Source organism: Chroicocephalus ridibundus, chromosome 11 (assembly GCF_963924245.1).
Source record: "Chroicocephalus ridibundus chromosome 11, bChrRid1.1, whole genome shotgun sequence".
NCBI lineage: Eukaryota > Metazoa > Chordata > Aves > Charadriiformes > Laridae > Chroicocephalus > Chroicocephalus ridibundus.
Genome location: NC_086294.1, coordinates 19,286,684 through 19,303,028, shown reverse-complemented (window position 1 = coordinate 19,303,028; position 16,345 = coordinate 19,286,684). Strand labels below are relative to the sequence as shown.

Below are 16,345 nucleotides of genomic sequence, written 5' to 3'. Positions count from 1 at the left end.
AACAGGGTCACTGATCAGATGGTCCCTAGCTCTCTTCCTTGATTATAAAAAAATACAGAAACAATACAGCTAAAAATGACATTCTTGCTGGCTCCATGTTTCCACTGAAATTCCTCTGCATTGACTTCCAGCACTGCTGTTAAATTCTTATCAGGTGACTACAGCCAGATACCATCTGCATTTGAGCCAATGCATGTACAGAAAGAAGACAGCGAAAAAAAAAGCCCAAACTAAAATGCCCTCAGAACCTGTAAAAACACAAGAATTGCCAGTTTCTGAGAGAGCTGTGCTATTTCCATAAGGTTTCTTTGCTGGCAACACTACCTCTTATTTCCATTGTCGTATAAATTGATTCTGAATTACTGCCTGCATTGCCAACGCTCAGGCAAAATCTGCACGAATGTTAGCAAGGCCAGAAACACCCTCACAGCCAGAATGATAATAAAATGACTGCTGTGTTGGATTCAACCAGAGATCGGTCTACTCAGGACTCCTCTCTGATACCGGGCTGATAGCAGGTGTTTGAGAAGCATCAGACTAGGGCACACACAGACTGATCTTCCCCATGGGATAACACTCCTGGATTATCACGAACAGCCATTTAGGGATTTCCAAATGGATTTTAAATGAGCTGACACTTGCTCTGTGCAACTGGTTCATCTGCCTTAGCCTTTCTCTGATGAAGTGCTCTTGTATGCACATTAAAACTCATCTGGTTCCCAGCATTAACGTGGGGGCGGAAATTAACTCCAATGCAGGCTTCATTTAGTAGCGGTTTCTTACACAACTGATGTCAGTTCCACCAGCTTCACTGCCCTGGGGTTCTCTCAACAGGATCCCTTGGTATGGCTTCTGCTGACCTGTCTGGAGCCCTCAGAAAAAAACCTTTGTCTACCTAAGGCTATAAAGATACTCGTATTATGGGTAGTTTTCTGAGTATCTTCCAATGCCAGATCTGAGAAGCAAAACCAGACTCCACTTGTCCCCTTCCATTCATCAACTGAGACTGACCTTTGCAGTAAGTCCTAGACCTTATGGGAGGGAAGGAGCATCTCCGAGGCACTGGGACGTCTAAGAATTACGATCCAATTCCCCATTTCTCCCGTGTCAACAATAGCTGGCGTTGGCTCCTTCTGCCCAAACTCTCCCTTTGTTATTTTATTAGGTGTCGGAGTCGATGAACCGGAGAGGGCTGCCATCCAGCTTTCCCTGAGCTGTTAATCTTGCAGCCCATCCACCTGAATTATGAGGCTTGCTTCCTGTGTTTTACACAGTTATTTGTGATCTTAATTTATTTTAGAATGCTTGCTCAGTCCTAATGTGTCCGGACGGCGGTAGCAAGCTGAGGTTATAATAGCATTTATCACTTAGCCTGAACGTGGTGAGAGGCTGTGCTGGGCTGCATGCTGATAGCTCACTTGGGCCACCTAGGTTTCATTACCCACTTCTTAATGGGCCAGTTTGACATCTATTAGAGAGAAATCCTCTCAGAGTGAAACAGTGGCAAAGGAGAAATTCCGGTTATTCATTTTAATGAGAGACAAGGAAGAAACAATACAGGGCTTTGACGGAATACAACCCACCGCTTACTTATCCCATTAGGGCTACGCAGCGCGGCCCCGTGAATATCCTGTCCTGAACCAAGGCCCGGCTCATAAACGCCAGTTACCTCGGCAAAAATAAATCATACCCTTGAGACATAACACAGAGAAATCTCCCAGAAAGAAATCAGGTCATTTTCCCGCGTATCGTTAACACATTGAGCGCTGGCTCCTCTACAGCTACGGCCTCCAGAAGGCGAGGGCTGCCTTACTGGAGTCAGCGGTGGTTATTTGTGTTACGTGTACGGGGTGGGAAGAAGAAATTAAAAGCGTGTGCAAGCACCACTGTCTACATGTGAGGAACTGATGCTAAAGAACCATCCCCAGCTCCTCCGTTCACCGGGGAGCACAAATCCACAGCCACGGAAAGACAGAGACAGGCTTGTCAGGGAAGAAGATAAATGCATTAAAAAGCCCCTGAGAGGCCGAGGCAGCTCTTTGAACACCTCAGACGCTCAAAGAGACAGGGCGAACAGAGCAGTGACATCCACGCAGAGGTTGCTGCTGCGGTGAGCTGAGAGACTGGCCGCCAGCCCGAGTTTAAGTCCCAGCTGAATTTCACAGGATAATGAGCCAAACACTATCTTTGATCCCCTCCGGTCATCTGCATGTTCTGAAAGCCCCGGCATCCCCTGCTTACACTGGGATAACTACCTCTGCTTCCTGAAATCCCTGCGGACTCAGAACAAGAAGTCAAACGAGGATAAAACCAGACTACAGAGGTCTGAAAAAAGTTCTCTCCAGACCTATCCCTATCAGGAGCGTTACCTCCTAGGCACAGATGTCTGTTGGAATTGCTCTGTCTTTAATGGGTGTTTTTTACAGCATTGCAAAACAAATACAATCACAAGATCTGGGGTTTTTTAGTGTTCTTGCAAATAGCTTTATTTGTATCTAAGTTTAACTCTTGCTCCAGTTAAGTGAAGAAGCTTGAAAAAAAGGACTTATTTTCCTCTTCTTATGAGGAAAATGAAATAATATTTGACTACAGAACTTAACTTTCTGTTAGACAAACCAGGCTTAAAAAACCCACATCATTAACCTTAGAAATCTGATATACCCTATAGGAAAGCTTGCAGAAAAGGCAAATTCACTGCCTAGGTCCTGTCAAAAATATTGTTCAGCTGCGGCTACTCTGTGATCAGAGAGAAGACTTTACCCTTCAGAATAATCTGGTCTCTCCTTCGTGAGCATGATCTTCCCTTCGAGGTTAAAACCCGTTACCTGCTTCGTTATTCTATATAATGGAGTAGCACCCAGAGACATGCAATGAGGATGGACTGTGCTTGTCGCTGAGCCGTGCAGCTGGTGAAACGGCAGTCCTTGCCCCAGACAGCGAGCAGCTGAAGTGTGAGACAGGAGATGACAGGTAGCTTAGACAAAGCGATGTGCGAAGCACGAGGCAAGAGTTGAGCAGGTTATGAGACGTACGACAGTGGGAGTCACCGTGCAGCGGCTGCGTGACGCTGCGGGGCCCTTTCTAAGCCGCGTGGGACAGGAGTCCCAGCTGTGGTGAAAGCTTTGGCTGTAGGTATAAGGGGGGAAGATATTAAGGCTGGAGTTGAAGAGGGGACACAAGTGTGGACTGAGACCTGTCCATGGGCTTGCATTGGTCTCACGTCCACAGAAGTCCACATTCCGGACTTAGGGAAAGTATTAAGGGAGGCTTGGAAGAAAGAAGATGGGGAAAATTTGCATCTGCACTACTGGGCAACCTATTTAGATTGCAGTTGAGTGAGGCAGGGCACACAACTTAGCTGCTAAGTCCTCTGCTGCATACTCATCTGTCTTGTGGCCATGAGCTAACAAAACAGCCAGGAGATGGCTGGGAATAAACCAGTCTCGCAGCAAGGCATAAGAGGAGCTGGAAACATCCGATCCTCCTACAGCCTGGATGCCCTGTGAGGATGCTGAGCTCCAGCCTGATATGGAGACAGTGCTCCTAAGGACACTACAGATGCACCACTTCTCCATCTCTGTCCTGCTGGCAGTGGTTGTGAGAATTTGGTGCAGCACATGAAGGTTGAAGTGTCAGGAGTCTGGCAGTGCCGATTCACACCTCCACCCTAACTCACAGGAGGTGGGAAAACCAGAGAAAAACTCAGCAGAATAAGGAAATGCCATGTCTTGTGCACACTGCTTGGAAGAAGTAGCACAAAGCAAACTTGTTGGGGAGTAAGGGGGTGTAAAGGGCTCAGCAGAGGAGTCAATCAAGTAGGGAACATGGAGCAGCAGAGCTCACTCAGCAGGAATACACAGGAGCTCCTAGTATTTCTATGGCTTTACATTTTCCACCATAACACAATGGAGTTGTGCTGCAGCCTGCTGCAATACACACACACACATCGCATCCAAGGAGAGCCGCAATGAGACATGAATCAGACAGGAACGGGGAGAACTTCTCCAGGAGAAACAAGCCTTCCTGTCCTGCATGCAAGACCCCTCCCAGAAGACCCGCACCGACACAACCTTGCTAAGGATGATGTTCAGCCGCTCAGATTCACAGTCCACCACCACCAGCCTTTCCTTCTTCTTCTCCAGCTCCTGGAAGAGCACGCGGTAGCCCTCTTCTGTTGTCGTCAGGATGTTGACAGCTGTCACCTGCCAATTCTTCTCGGCTGCAGTGTCCAGCACTTTCTGTAAGACTGACAACCCTGTGATGGGAAGAGCAGGGGAAGAGGACAGTAGGGGGAGAACCAGGTTTTAGTTGTGCAATGGCATCTTTCCATCCTTCGGACAGTCCGCATAGCTGCCTCGAGCTGGGCTGGATACAGCTTTGCAAGAGCGCAGCAGAACTACAGAGAGCAGCTAATAGTCTAGCATCTTACCCATACACAGCTGGGCTAGAATTAATGACTCCTGATTTTTCTGTTCTAGCACAGGAAAATAAGATGATTTCAGGCCTAGTTTTGCTTTGTAATCGGCAGATCAGTCTCGTTGATCAGGCCCTGTTGTGGGATTCAGATAAGAGCTCTAATCCCCATCTTCTTGTCTGTCGCTACCCAAATCACTTGGTTTCTTTGGGCCATAGTTCCCTTTCCTCTTTGATCTGTTTAGGCTCTGCGCTCCTAGGGTTAGGGACACCCTCAGCAATCACAATACACAATCATATTCAGCGCCCTTGTCTCTCTCAGCAGCACCTCATCAGAAAACTTCATTATTTTTAAAAGGATCTTGCCTAAATTACATGCGCGACCTTCCAGATGAGATACATGTAGTCAGCACTACTCCGGAGTCCTGCTAGACAACCCTGCCTACTGCAGTCCTTTTGGGATATTCAGCGTGCTCATGCCTCGTGACAACAGAAAGCAGGGCAGGATGCTTTTATACCTTCTCCTCGTCTTTTAAGGTCATCCTGTCCCTGCAAGGGCTAATGACAACTTCCAGGACAGCGCTGTGAACCACCCTTACCTCTGCACTGTCCTCCACAAGTCCATTTTGCTCTTGGCCTCCAAGCCTGGAGCTTTAAAGGCATCTGAGAGCTGGGGAAACTGAATCATAGAGCAAAGAGCTCACCAGCCCTGTTCATGGTTTAGAAAGTTAGATAATATCTTCCAAGAGCCCAACAAAGGCTTTTGTTATTTTACATAAACAAATAACTCCCACTAATGCAGGGAACCTAAGAGTTTTCCAAGCTACCTGCCAGAAACACACACATATATCACAACTGGATGTGGTCTCAGGTGAGACTTGAGCAGCTGTCGGTTCACTTTTATAAACCTGGGACTTGGTGGCCTTGAAAGACCTATTCAATATGGGACTTATTCAATATAAACAATTTCCCCATTTGAAACCCAAACCACTTATACATTAAACATTTCCGTCGTGTTCATGGGGTTCAGACTTGACCCTACGAGTACAGACACACTGGGTCAGGCTGACGCTTTAGCTAGATCAATGTCCACCTTCAGCAGTAATGAATATTTAGAAAAGGAGTAGAGAACAGGGAAAGCATATGGTGACCCTTCCTTTGGCCACCGTCTCAGCCTCCAGCGACCCACAGTAAGAGGACTTCTTAAGGCAAAGACTCCATCTAGACCACTATGTTTAATTGACTGGTAACCTTTTCCACATACTTGTGACTTACCCCGGTCAGCATCATAAATATACACAAACTTCTGCCAGCTGTAGTGCTCAATGACGCTGATGAGGGCATCCTGGAGCTCCGGGCGAAGCTGCAGAACAAACTGGTTGGACGTTTCAACAGGGAAGCTTGGTGTTATGAAGCAGACATGGAGAGCCCCGCAGAAAGACGTGAGCATGTTGACGGTTCTCCTCTCATAAAATCCAAAGATGGCGTAGACGCCCTTGGAGAACTGCGAGCAGACTGAAGGAGCAGAGAGAAAGGTCATGAGGGCAGAAGGACAAGGAGGTTTTTCAGAGAAGTCACCAAAATAAATCTTTTCCCTGTGATAAGCTGTAGGCTTTCTGGACAAGAACGCTTTCCTCGAGGACTGTAGGTTGGTGAACACAATGTGTGAAGAACAGGGCTTGTGGCCATGGGTTGCTCTGCCCTTGATCTCCACAGAGCTGCTTTACCTTTGATAGGCAGAAGGGACACAGGAGAGTGAATTAATTCAGTATCCTCAGGGCTTTGCTGAAGATTTTGCTGCTTCTAGGATAAAATATGTTACCTGCACAAGGGAATCCCCCAGCAGCAAAGCACAGTGGCTCAGCCCTGCAAGGAGGCAAAGCCCTGCCTCCTCGGGATGGCAGCTGTCTGGGCCCTGTAGCTGTTTTACTATGGGGGAGAAAGGCTGCAGCTAGAGCTTGCTATTGCAGCCCCAGATGCATTCAAGGAGCAGAAGGAAAGCATTTGCATGACAGCACAGCCGTTTGTGGCCAATGACTCCAGGAGGAAACCATGGGTTTGGACTCAGAAGCTGAGACCACGCTGAGAGGGCATCTCAGCAAAGGTTCACCTAGGTTCAATACACTCATAGCACAGGGAAGTTTGTCCCCTGGCGTGAGCTGCTGGCACTGAGGTTGGAGCCTCTGACACCAGGGGTGCGTTGGTACTTGGGGACACCTTCGTGACAATTTCTGGTTTCCTCACAAAGCCATGGTGGGGAAGGCTGTGGGCCCAGTGAAGCAGTGAGGGTGGCCTGGGAGCTCTCCATGACTAAGCTCTGAGCGTGCACGCTGGGTTCTCCAGTGGAGATCTGTGTCTGATCCCAGCAGCTGGCGCTGTGCTGCGCAGGGAGGGCTCTTGAGTTGGAGCGCTTCTCGGGAGAGCATTTAACGAGATCGTGGGAGCTGCTGGAAAAACGCCTCAGGATCTCAGTGAGGCAGAGAGAGTTCACACTTTGGGTTGTAAAACGTAGCCCCTGAGATAGTCAGACTCGTTTAATATCACCCCTGTTTATGGCACATCCCAAGCTATCATCAATAAATCTCCAAGACAGAGGTGGTGGCAGTGACAGCGTTTTCCCTCTGTCAGAACTCCTGTCACTAGTGTCTCCTCCCGTTGCCACTCCGACTCTGAAGACCTTTGGCTGTGACATTTATCCTGACTCAACACTTCACACTTCACTCGCCAGCCCCCCCTAACAGAGTGCAGGGTGAGAAGTTGGATGTGACATTTTGGGGTCCCCTGGCAAGCGCTGTGCACTGCTTGGGAATCCCTTGACCTGGTTTCTGCTGGTAGCTGCCAGCACCGAACCTTCTGCACATGTGGCTGGAGACAGACTCCTAAAACATGAGCTTGCTTTATCCTTAGCTGGGCTCCATCCAAGCTCTGTCCCTCCAGTGGGGACCAGAAGTCATCCTCAACTGGCTTACAGCCATCCTGCATAAGATTACCTTGTTCCTCACTTCTCTACCACCAGCATCAAATATTCAGAGGGAAGAGAAAGGAATCCTGCTTCCCACTGTGCAAATTGAGTCCCCACTCCCATCTCCAACACCAAAACAAAGCAGCCAGATTTTTGAAACGGCACAGTGTCGAGAGCTGAGAACTGAATTTCATGACACTGGTGAGAAATCTTCCTTCCTCTTGGAGTTGAGGCCAGGTTTTGGACATCCCAGCCCAGCAGTTTGTCCCCAAGGTCACCCATCCTCTCTTTGCCACTTGGTGTCTGTGATCTCACATACCCCAGCACCCTCCTCCCCCAAGGAAATTTGTATTTCTGTGGGACAGGGACTTCGTGCGAAGCCTGAACCACGACAGAAATAACCCTCTTTATTTTCACGGCAGTGTCTCTCTTTGCAATCAGCAATTGTGTCTGTATCGGCTGGAGTCGCTGCCCTCATCATGAGACTGACACATTCAGGAAGAAAAGTAGCAGACATGGATAGAAATAGTCTGAACATCGTTTCCATGTGACTGGACCAGTGTGTCTAACGAACAGTGCGATATACCATATGCGAGAGATCAGAACATGATCTCTGGAGACCCGGGCTTCAGACTCATAGGATGATTAAAGTGACATTCTCGGGGCCGCTGAACAATCCAGCACAATTAATAATCCAGACAATAAACTTAGCCGGCCTGGTTTGTTTTGTATTAGGCAAGCCACGGCTTCCTTGAATTTTATTTTCTATTTGAAATGAATCCATTATTTTTTAGATATTTTTTTTTTTAAACTCTGTGGCTCAGTCACGCTCAGGCAGCCCTCCTACACTGTTCTGAGACACTCATCAATCCCAGCGTTTGAAACAGATTGCACCAAAGCCGACTGGGAGAACGAACAGTCTTTATCATTAGTAAGTCTGGAAAGAACCCTGGCTCGCTTTGTACTTTCAGCCTAAGAGAGGCCATGGACAAGGCAGATAATCCGGGAAAAAAAAAAAGATTTGCTGAGGGTTATCACCCGAAGAACAACAAGGAAACCACTGTGTCAATTAATCCGGAAAAATGCAAAGAGTGAGAACTGCAGCCACTTTTCTGGGACTGAACCTGGCATAATGTAAAAGCAGTGGCAGCAAAGGAATTTAAATCTCAGGACTATTTTAAAATACAGACGTTCCAAATGAATTTACCCAGCAAAACTAAAAAGAAGTTACTTGCCATTTATTTAATACACTAAGAGATAGCTGTAATTTCTTTATATTTGCTTTGTTTTATTAAGCAAATTTATTAACAACTGTGTTCTCATTTGATTTCTCTGCAGCTTCTTAATAACATACTATTAAGAACTGCAAACCTTAACTAGAGGAAGCAAATATTTTAAACTCTCTTTGTTTTTCTAGAGAGGGGGGAAGCTTATCAGTTCCTCTGCAGTCACTAGCCTCCGACTGATGCTTTTCTAAAAAGATTATGAAACATAAAAGGGATAAAGATCACGCTGGAATGGAAGGTCCCACAAGTTGAGCTCTGCTGGTCAATTGGCTGGTGACAACATCGCAATTCGGAAGCTTTGTGCCGACTACCTGCTAGGTGGCCACAGATTGGCTTTTCTTACAGAAGAGAGTTGCAGTCAATCTGGTAATTAGCGCTCGCAGTTCAATTTGGACGGTTCAGTCTCTGAAGCTCATTTCTGCAGGTGGGAAGCTGGGTGAAATGCAACAGCATAAACGTCCGCCTATCCGCGAGCCTGTCTGTGAGCACGAGTGAAGAGCGTTCACTCGGGCGTCAATGCAGACATTTACGGGAGTTTGCATGTGCTATTCTTGGCCCCTGGGCTGCACAAAGGGAAAGGACAGAGAACATCTATTCTGGGCTGTAACCATGCTATTATCTTGCAACAAATTTCTAATTAACTACAGAAAAGTTTTCCTCTAAACAAACCCTCAGAAAATATAGTTCATAATGATTGATAACCATGGCAACTACTACCATATTCACCCTGATCCCTCTTTTCTAACTGATCAGGTTAAGACTTCTGGCTGGGACGTTCCCAGGGTGTGCTGCACCAAGCACCATGGACATCCCATATCCTTCCTTCTCCAGGCACGGATCTCACACCGACGGTCCCTAGTGTCATTCCACGAATAAAATTAGGTAAAAGCAGAGGCATTAACTTGACTGTCACCTGGTTACGCTGGAAACACAACCCAGCAACCACCAGCTGCACTTTGGACACCGCAGTGCCTGTTGCAGCCAGGTGAGGTGAGAGCTCCTCAGACTGCTCTAAAACCACTTCTAACTTACAGTAAAAATCAAAACAGCTTTGTAAGATTCCCGGTACCTAGTTAAAAAACGACTGATGTGGTAGAGCAAGCAGGAGGAGGTCTCCCCTCTCCCTTTATGGAAAGGTTGCCGTCGTCGAGCTGGTGTGTCCTTGAATTCAGATGAGGAAAAAGCACACGTGCTTCACTCATGCTTGAAATCCCCAGGCTCTAGGATTTCTAGTCCTGCAATTTCTCTCAAGTTTCTCTTTTCATATGGAAATATTGAAGGTAAAGCATTTAAATCTGAGAGAGGAAAGACTGGTTTTCTTGAAAACACATGCAGGATAGGACACCTACCCAGCAGCCAGAGACAGGCAGCCCTGACCACCTTTGCAAAAAGAAAAATACATCCCCACAACTATAAATTGCACATTTTCTCTGCAGAAGAAGGAAGCAAAAGAGATGTTTTGAGTCTATAAAAAGTCCTGGGAGACTTTTTTTGGCTAAAGCTCTCAACCAGTCACAGAGACAGTAGATGTACAAGACTGATTCCTGCATTCAGGAGGGCCAGGGATATTTTGGAACCGGAGGTTTGATCCATATGAAAGGCAGATGTCAGATATAACAGTATCTCATTGGGATTTCGGTAAAAGCAGAAGGGAAACCAAAAAGTTTCTCTTTGTCATCACAAAGAGGGGCTGAAACAGTCTCTGCATTAGAGGGAGGAGGAAGGGCAAATGGGCTGCACAGAAGGACGGGAATGAGGATTTGGTCTCCAGGAGTGAAAATGGTGCAATTCTGCTGAGAATCTGCAAACAGGACTGCAAAAAGGCAACTGCTCCCCATGGACACAGCTGGAGAAGAAGCCTGGTAGGAGATCCTGGCAACAGCTCATCTGCCATTTCCTTTAGAAGTTGAATTTTCACCATTTCACTTAGTTTAAGCCTAGAAGGGGACATTAGATCATTTCTACTGACTTTCTGTATCTCATGGACCATTAAGTTTCGCCCAGCTACCCCTGGAGGGAGCCAATAAAATGGTTTAGTTGACTCTCGGGAGACTCAACTGCTGCGTGCCTCTGTCAGACGACAGAAGTAGCAGAGACACTGCTAATACCCAAAGCCACAAGAGCAGTAAAAAAACCGATTAAACGAAATATCCCCAGATGTTCCCCACAAACAACTCATGTTCTCTGTTGCAGGGCACAAAAAACCCAGATGGTCCCTGCCAGATCTCAGAGCCCTTCCCGACCCTGGGGGATGTCATATCTGAGGAACGTCTAGGAGGGAAGACACCGTACCCTCTCCAGGAAAGCCATTCCCACAACGCTGAGCTGCAGACGTTGTGAGGATTTTTAGCAAACTACCATAGCCCAAGCAGGCAGGGAAAGAGGAGGGTAATTTGGAAATGTAGACTCAAAATTAAGAAGAAATCTTTCAAATCACCCCATCCAGCACACACTGCACTTACTCCAGAAATCAAATTAACAGGTGCTTTTTAAAAATTGCAAGATGAGTGTGGCCAGGCTTTGAGTGCAGTAAAATAGTGAGCTCAGTCTACTGTCCTCTGTAAGCTACCAAAGACTCGTCCTGCAATGCCAGCAGCGCCAATATCAGTGTGGCATGTCCTTTATCTGCCCAAACCTGCTGGGACACAGGATGAAAATCCTCACTTGCAGCAAAACATAGTCATTGACGACAGCGGTGTCAAGGAGCAGTTCCCACATGCTTTTCTTCGCTCACTTGGAGTATATGTGTACACATGTGGGAAAGGGGAGGGGGGACGTGCATGCATAATTTATTTTTAGCATGCCCTGCCTGGAGGCGACCCTCACACGGTGATGGAGAACCTGACATCAGGTTGGCGAAGCCGGTGGAATTTTGATGAAAGAGCGCTAGTGTCTGCTTCAATTAGGATCAGCTCAGCTTTCCTCCCAAATGTTTGTCCTCACAGTTCCCCAGTGTGGCGTAGGTGCCAGAGTGCATCTCTTCAGCACATCCCAACGACAGCATGTTCCCACAGATTTCTCTAGCAGGGGAAAGCCAAACAGATTCTACACTCCCCCATCGCTCCACGCATGTATTTAGCTGACAGCAGATATGTCCCATGTATTTGATCAACTGCAAATCAGGCTGATGTGATATCACAAGAAATATATGTTTCTCTTTCAAATACATAAAAGTCACAGAAGCGTGCTCCCTTCCATCATTTTCCTGCACTGAGGCTCTGACCATTTTGGAAGCTGGAAAGTAGTGCTGATTTTTACATCAAGATCTGCTTTCTTTCCCTCAGATGTAAACAATAATCTATGACTGAGAGCTGCTCATGACCGTTTATGCTGATAGCTTCAATTTTTTTAGTTAAGTTTCCCTGCCTGACAAATAAGTCTCAGTTTGCCTGGCTGACAAATGAGAAGTTTCCCTTGAGATCAAATTGGATTTGGGATACTTCTTTCTCGCATGCTGCTGAGTTTAAGGGAACAGAAATAGCACGGTGCTTTTGTCAACAAAAAATTAACAACATGGACCCCCAGTTGTTTAAGCGCACTTCTGAATTATAATCGTGGTGGTGGAAGATATGGCCATGGGAAGTTGACTTTGACCTCTCTGTCAAAGGGATCCATTGAAAATCATCGCTCTTCCACGGGTGTACTTCACATCTTGAAACCTCTTCTTCTGCTAGAGTCTTCAAATGTAGTTCTTATGCAGTGTACAAAACGGAAGAGAAAATTCAAATATCAAAGGTCTTAATGGGGTCACTGAGCTTGTTGAAAAAAGAAAAGAAGGAAAAACTGTTTGACAAGACTTTCCTTGTTTGCTTTGCTTGCTTTTAAACATGTTGTTACTTTGAGGATGCTAAGATTTTGTTGAATCATATAAAATTAAGAATTATATATATTGAAGGGTTTCCAGTCACCACTAAAACTATTTCTGAGTAATGCTGGCACTTTTAACGGGAATTAGGTGCAAGTGTCCTACATGAAACACTGAGATCATGAGCAACCTTTAACAGATCCTGGACGAGAACCCAGAGGAGACGTGGGCACGTATCTGCTCAGACCAGGGACTTTTGGGGTCACAGACTTGGATGTTCCCTTAAATAAAACGTCTGTTGACAACTGTATTTTCTGGGTAGTCTTCAAATGATGGCTAACCCATGGAAAGAGAACAGAGGCACCCCAGGAAAGGACACGATGCCCATCTCGAGCAACATTGAGACTTCACAAAAGCCCGTTCATTCTGTGTTTAGAATTATGTCATTAGTCGAATAGGGACAGGTTGGCTAATGAGTGTCCCGTGGCTAACAGATCACATTATGTGTAAAAGGAAACAGGTCCAGTGCCATCTCGGTTTCAGGTTTATTATCTAATCATGACTTGGATCTTGGCTTGTGAGGTGGAGGAAGGTGACTGCCTTTCTCTGAGCCTCATCTGTTCCAGTCTCTTGCTCCATGCTCCAGGAGACATAAATAAGAGCGTATTCTGAGCTTGAAGCACTGATGCCATGTTCTCAAGCTGTTTAAGTTTCTTGCTGTCCACTGCCTTCATCTCTCCAGTGTCCCATACCAGAGCCACAGCTTTTTCACAGCACTCCCTGCTTTCATAGCTTTTTTAAAACAGAAGTGCAGAAGGGATTTGGTGTCTGGAAACAATTCTGCATATTTCAGCTCTAACGGAGCATTTGACCTTTCCACCTTGTCTTTTTTTTTTTTTTTTTTTAAATGGGAGTCTTTTAAAAAAAATTCTCTTTTCCTACATGCCCGTCTGGCTCATTTCTGGGGTACAGCTAGCTACCAAATGATGGCAAGCAAACCCAGGTGGGATACAGTCTTCTGAGATCCTTTTACGGCACATTGTGTCATTAAAAATCATCATATTTAGTTAATGAAAAGTACATCGCCTGCTTCTGGAGCCCAGGGATGGCCCACCGGTGGCTCTTGAACCTTGTGTGGCTTTTGAGCAGTTTGATGTTGATACATGTGCCAGAACTGTCAGCAAGCCCGTACCGGCAGCGGGGCTGCGGGGCAGTCCAGCTTTATGCTGTGTCCAGAAGGAAGCCAGCAGAAGACGCTGGCCACGTTGGGTTGCCTTGGAGCAGCAGAAGCTCTACAAAATCAGCTACTACCTCCTGCTCACAACCCTCACCTCGAGCTCCCCTGCAGCTCCCCTAGAAGGAGGGGGTGATGCCTCACAGGGCCCCCAGCCGCAGACGGATGTTGCTGTGGGCCCCATGGGCTCTGGAAGACCAGCTGTCCCCGCTCTCACCGAACCCTCTGCAGTGAAATAGAAAACCAAAAATCTGTCCTCATTGAACTCTCCATGTCTGAAGCAGAGCCATAAATATTAAAGCAAGATTACTCGAAATGAGAAAGTGACAGCGATATTATAAAAGGAGGCAAGAGATGAGGGCTGAACCAATTTTGCTTTTGCTGCTTTATGAGATGGCCTTTTGTATTGTATTGGCCCTTCTGCAGATAGTGCTATACAAGGAAAACTAAGTACAATATCACGGTGTAGCTTTCTGCCGGGGAGCACGAAAAACAGCGGAGGAAAAGAATAAAGCACCAAACCCACAGCATGTTAATACAGCACATAGCACACTGCTCTGAGGTCAGCACAGCATTTAATTCTGGGCTGTACGAGCTAAATTATTAAAACAGAGTAAAAAGAGAGGAGTGAGTGGTGGGAGGGGGGAAGATAAGCGGTAGCAGAAAGCAAACTTGTCACATAAAGAAGAGCTCGCTGCAGATGAAATGCATTTTGTCTTCAATAGCTTCTTCTCTTTCCCTAATACATTATCCCTGTTCATGGCAGTTTTTCTAGACATTAAAGCCTGTGACTGTCTCCAGTGCAAGCCTCAGGTTCTAATGAGGATTTTGTAAGTGCCTGTCTTGAAACTTGTTGCAGGTCACAACGCAAGAACCAGACTATGGACTTTCCCTGGAAAAGTTATTCCAACATTAATGTTACTTCCACTGGGGAAGGAGGGTGTTAACATCTACCTCTGCAACTCCTTTCTGAATCTTCATCTGATAATTACAATTTTGGTCCCATGTCCCCCTGCTTCTTAAAACATCTGCATAGATATTCCCAAATTTTCTCTAGTCTGTGCTTTTGCAGATGTACCAGTTTAGAAGCCAAACTAATGTCTCGGTCTCTGATGTGTTCCCTGGGGTATTCCAGAGACTCGTGCTGTTGCCTTCAATTGAGAAAACAGTACTGTGGTAAATTTTCTCAGCTGTATTGTTCCTGTGGCTTTTTTAGGATTATTTCCTGCTCATAATAATGTCTCCGTTAGCCCTTCCCTGAAATCTGCTCCAGGCACAGAGTTCGGTTATGAGATAGATATATATACCTCTCTATCTATCTATCTATCTATATACACACACACATATATATATATATATATTCCTCCTTCCAGGTTTGTAATGAAGGTAGCAATCAAGACCGGTTTTAACTGCAGCTCTCTATCAGCCTCCCTCCCTGCCCCATCAGCTTAATATCTTTTAATTTCCCAACACAATACTACCTTGTGAGGTGTTGGCCATTTATAATCTATGGGATTACAGTTTTACTGAATTCCATACTGTAAATCACAGGATCAGGACCAAATCTTGTGATTTGGCAGGTAACTGAAGAACAGACTAACTTTCTACATGGCTGTTTCCATGCAGAGACGTGACTACACGTTTATCAGCAAGATGGACAGTCTAAACAGCTGTATTTGCAGAGCAGGTCTAAGTAGGATGGTGTCATCCAGTGAGAGGAGGAGACCTCCTCCAGTCCTGGGTCTACACCTGGTATCTTCTGTGCCTGCTTTGGGATCTCAGCCTACACTTGGAAGTGCTGGGGTCTGACCTGCATACATCCCCTTTCTGCTTCTAACAGTTCTCATGGTGGCTTTAAACATTTCCCTTCCCAGACACTGAGCTTTCACTAGCAAGATACAAGACACGTACTGAAAGAATATGCCTGTTTGAGAACGACAAGTCACACACAGCGGTTCAGATCACGGCACCTGGACAACTACACACCAATGCTCTCATATCAGCGAGGATGTGGTCTCATGCCCTGAGCCCGCTTCTCCGCATGCACCCGGAGACGAGCACTTATAATCCCTGCCCCTTTCTCCCTGTCTCTGTTTTTTTTCCCCACTCCTGCTTCTAAATTTCCAACTTTTAATTGTTTTGTGCTACGGTGCATAAAACCTTATCCATGCATGCCACTGAACTAACACAAATAATTTTAAGGCTTTCTTGATAACAGACTAGAAATTTACAACTTCATTTATTAACACTCCACCTTTTTCTATTCAAAGCAGCCAAAGAACCTGACAAAACATGCACGCACACCCTCTGCAATGATCCTTCCATGATCCCAAACGTGTCCTGGGCATAGATTTATACTTAGGTGTCAGCACTAGGTTTCCTGGTGTTAGACCCCTAATGCTCTTCACCCGACAGAGTCAGCTGCAGCCAGGCAGAGCAGGCGTTAAACTCTGTAAACTCAGGTTGGGCACGGTCCTGGTGTGCCCAGCTTTTAATCCCTGCTTTGGACGCATGTAAAAAGAGACCTTTATTTTTCCTTTAATACTGACTCCCTTTCCTGATAGTGATTTTTTAAATTGACAAGAAAACCCCCTAAACAACCCCCTTTCTAAACTCCAGGGGTGTGTTGCCTTCAAAGAAACACA

General features: G+C 46.2%; 1 protein-coding gene across 2 annotated transcripts in view; it reads right to left on the bottom strand.

The window, feature by feature from the left end:
• The window catches only part of GRIA1 (glutamate ionotropic receptor AMPA type subunit 1), a 132,898-nt gene that overhangs the window by 65,807 nt on the left and 50,746 nt on the right, over positions 1-16,345 (bottom strand). For both annotated transcript variants that reach the window (XM_063349576.1, XM_063349575.1), the window contains exons 3-4: positions 5,689-5,928; positions 4,071-4,255 (exon numbers count right to left, since the gene is read on the bottom strand). In XM_063349576.1, coding sequence (XP_063205646.1) covers positions 4,071-4,255; positions 5,689-5,928 — 425 coding nt within the window. The remainder of the gene's footprint in view (positions 1-4,070; positions 4,256-5,688; positions 5,929-16,345) is intronic.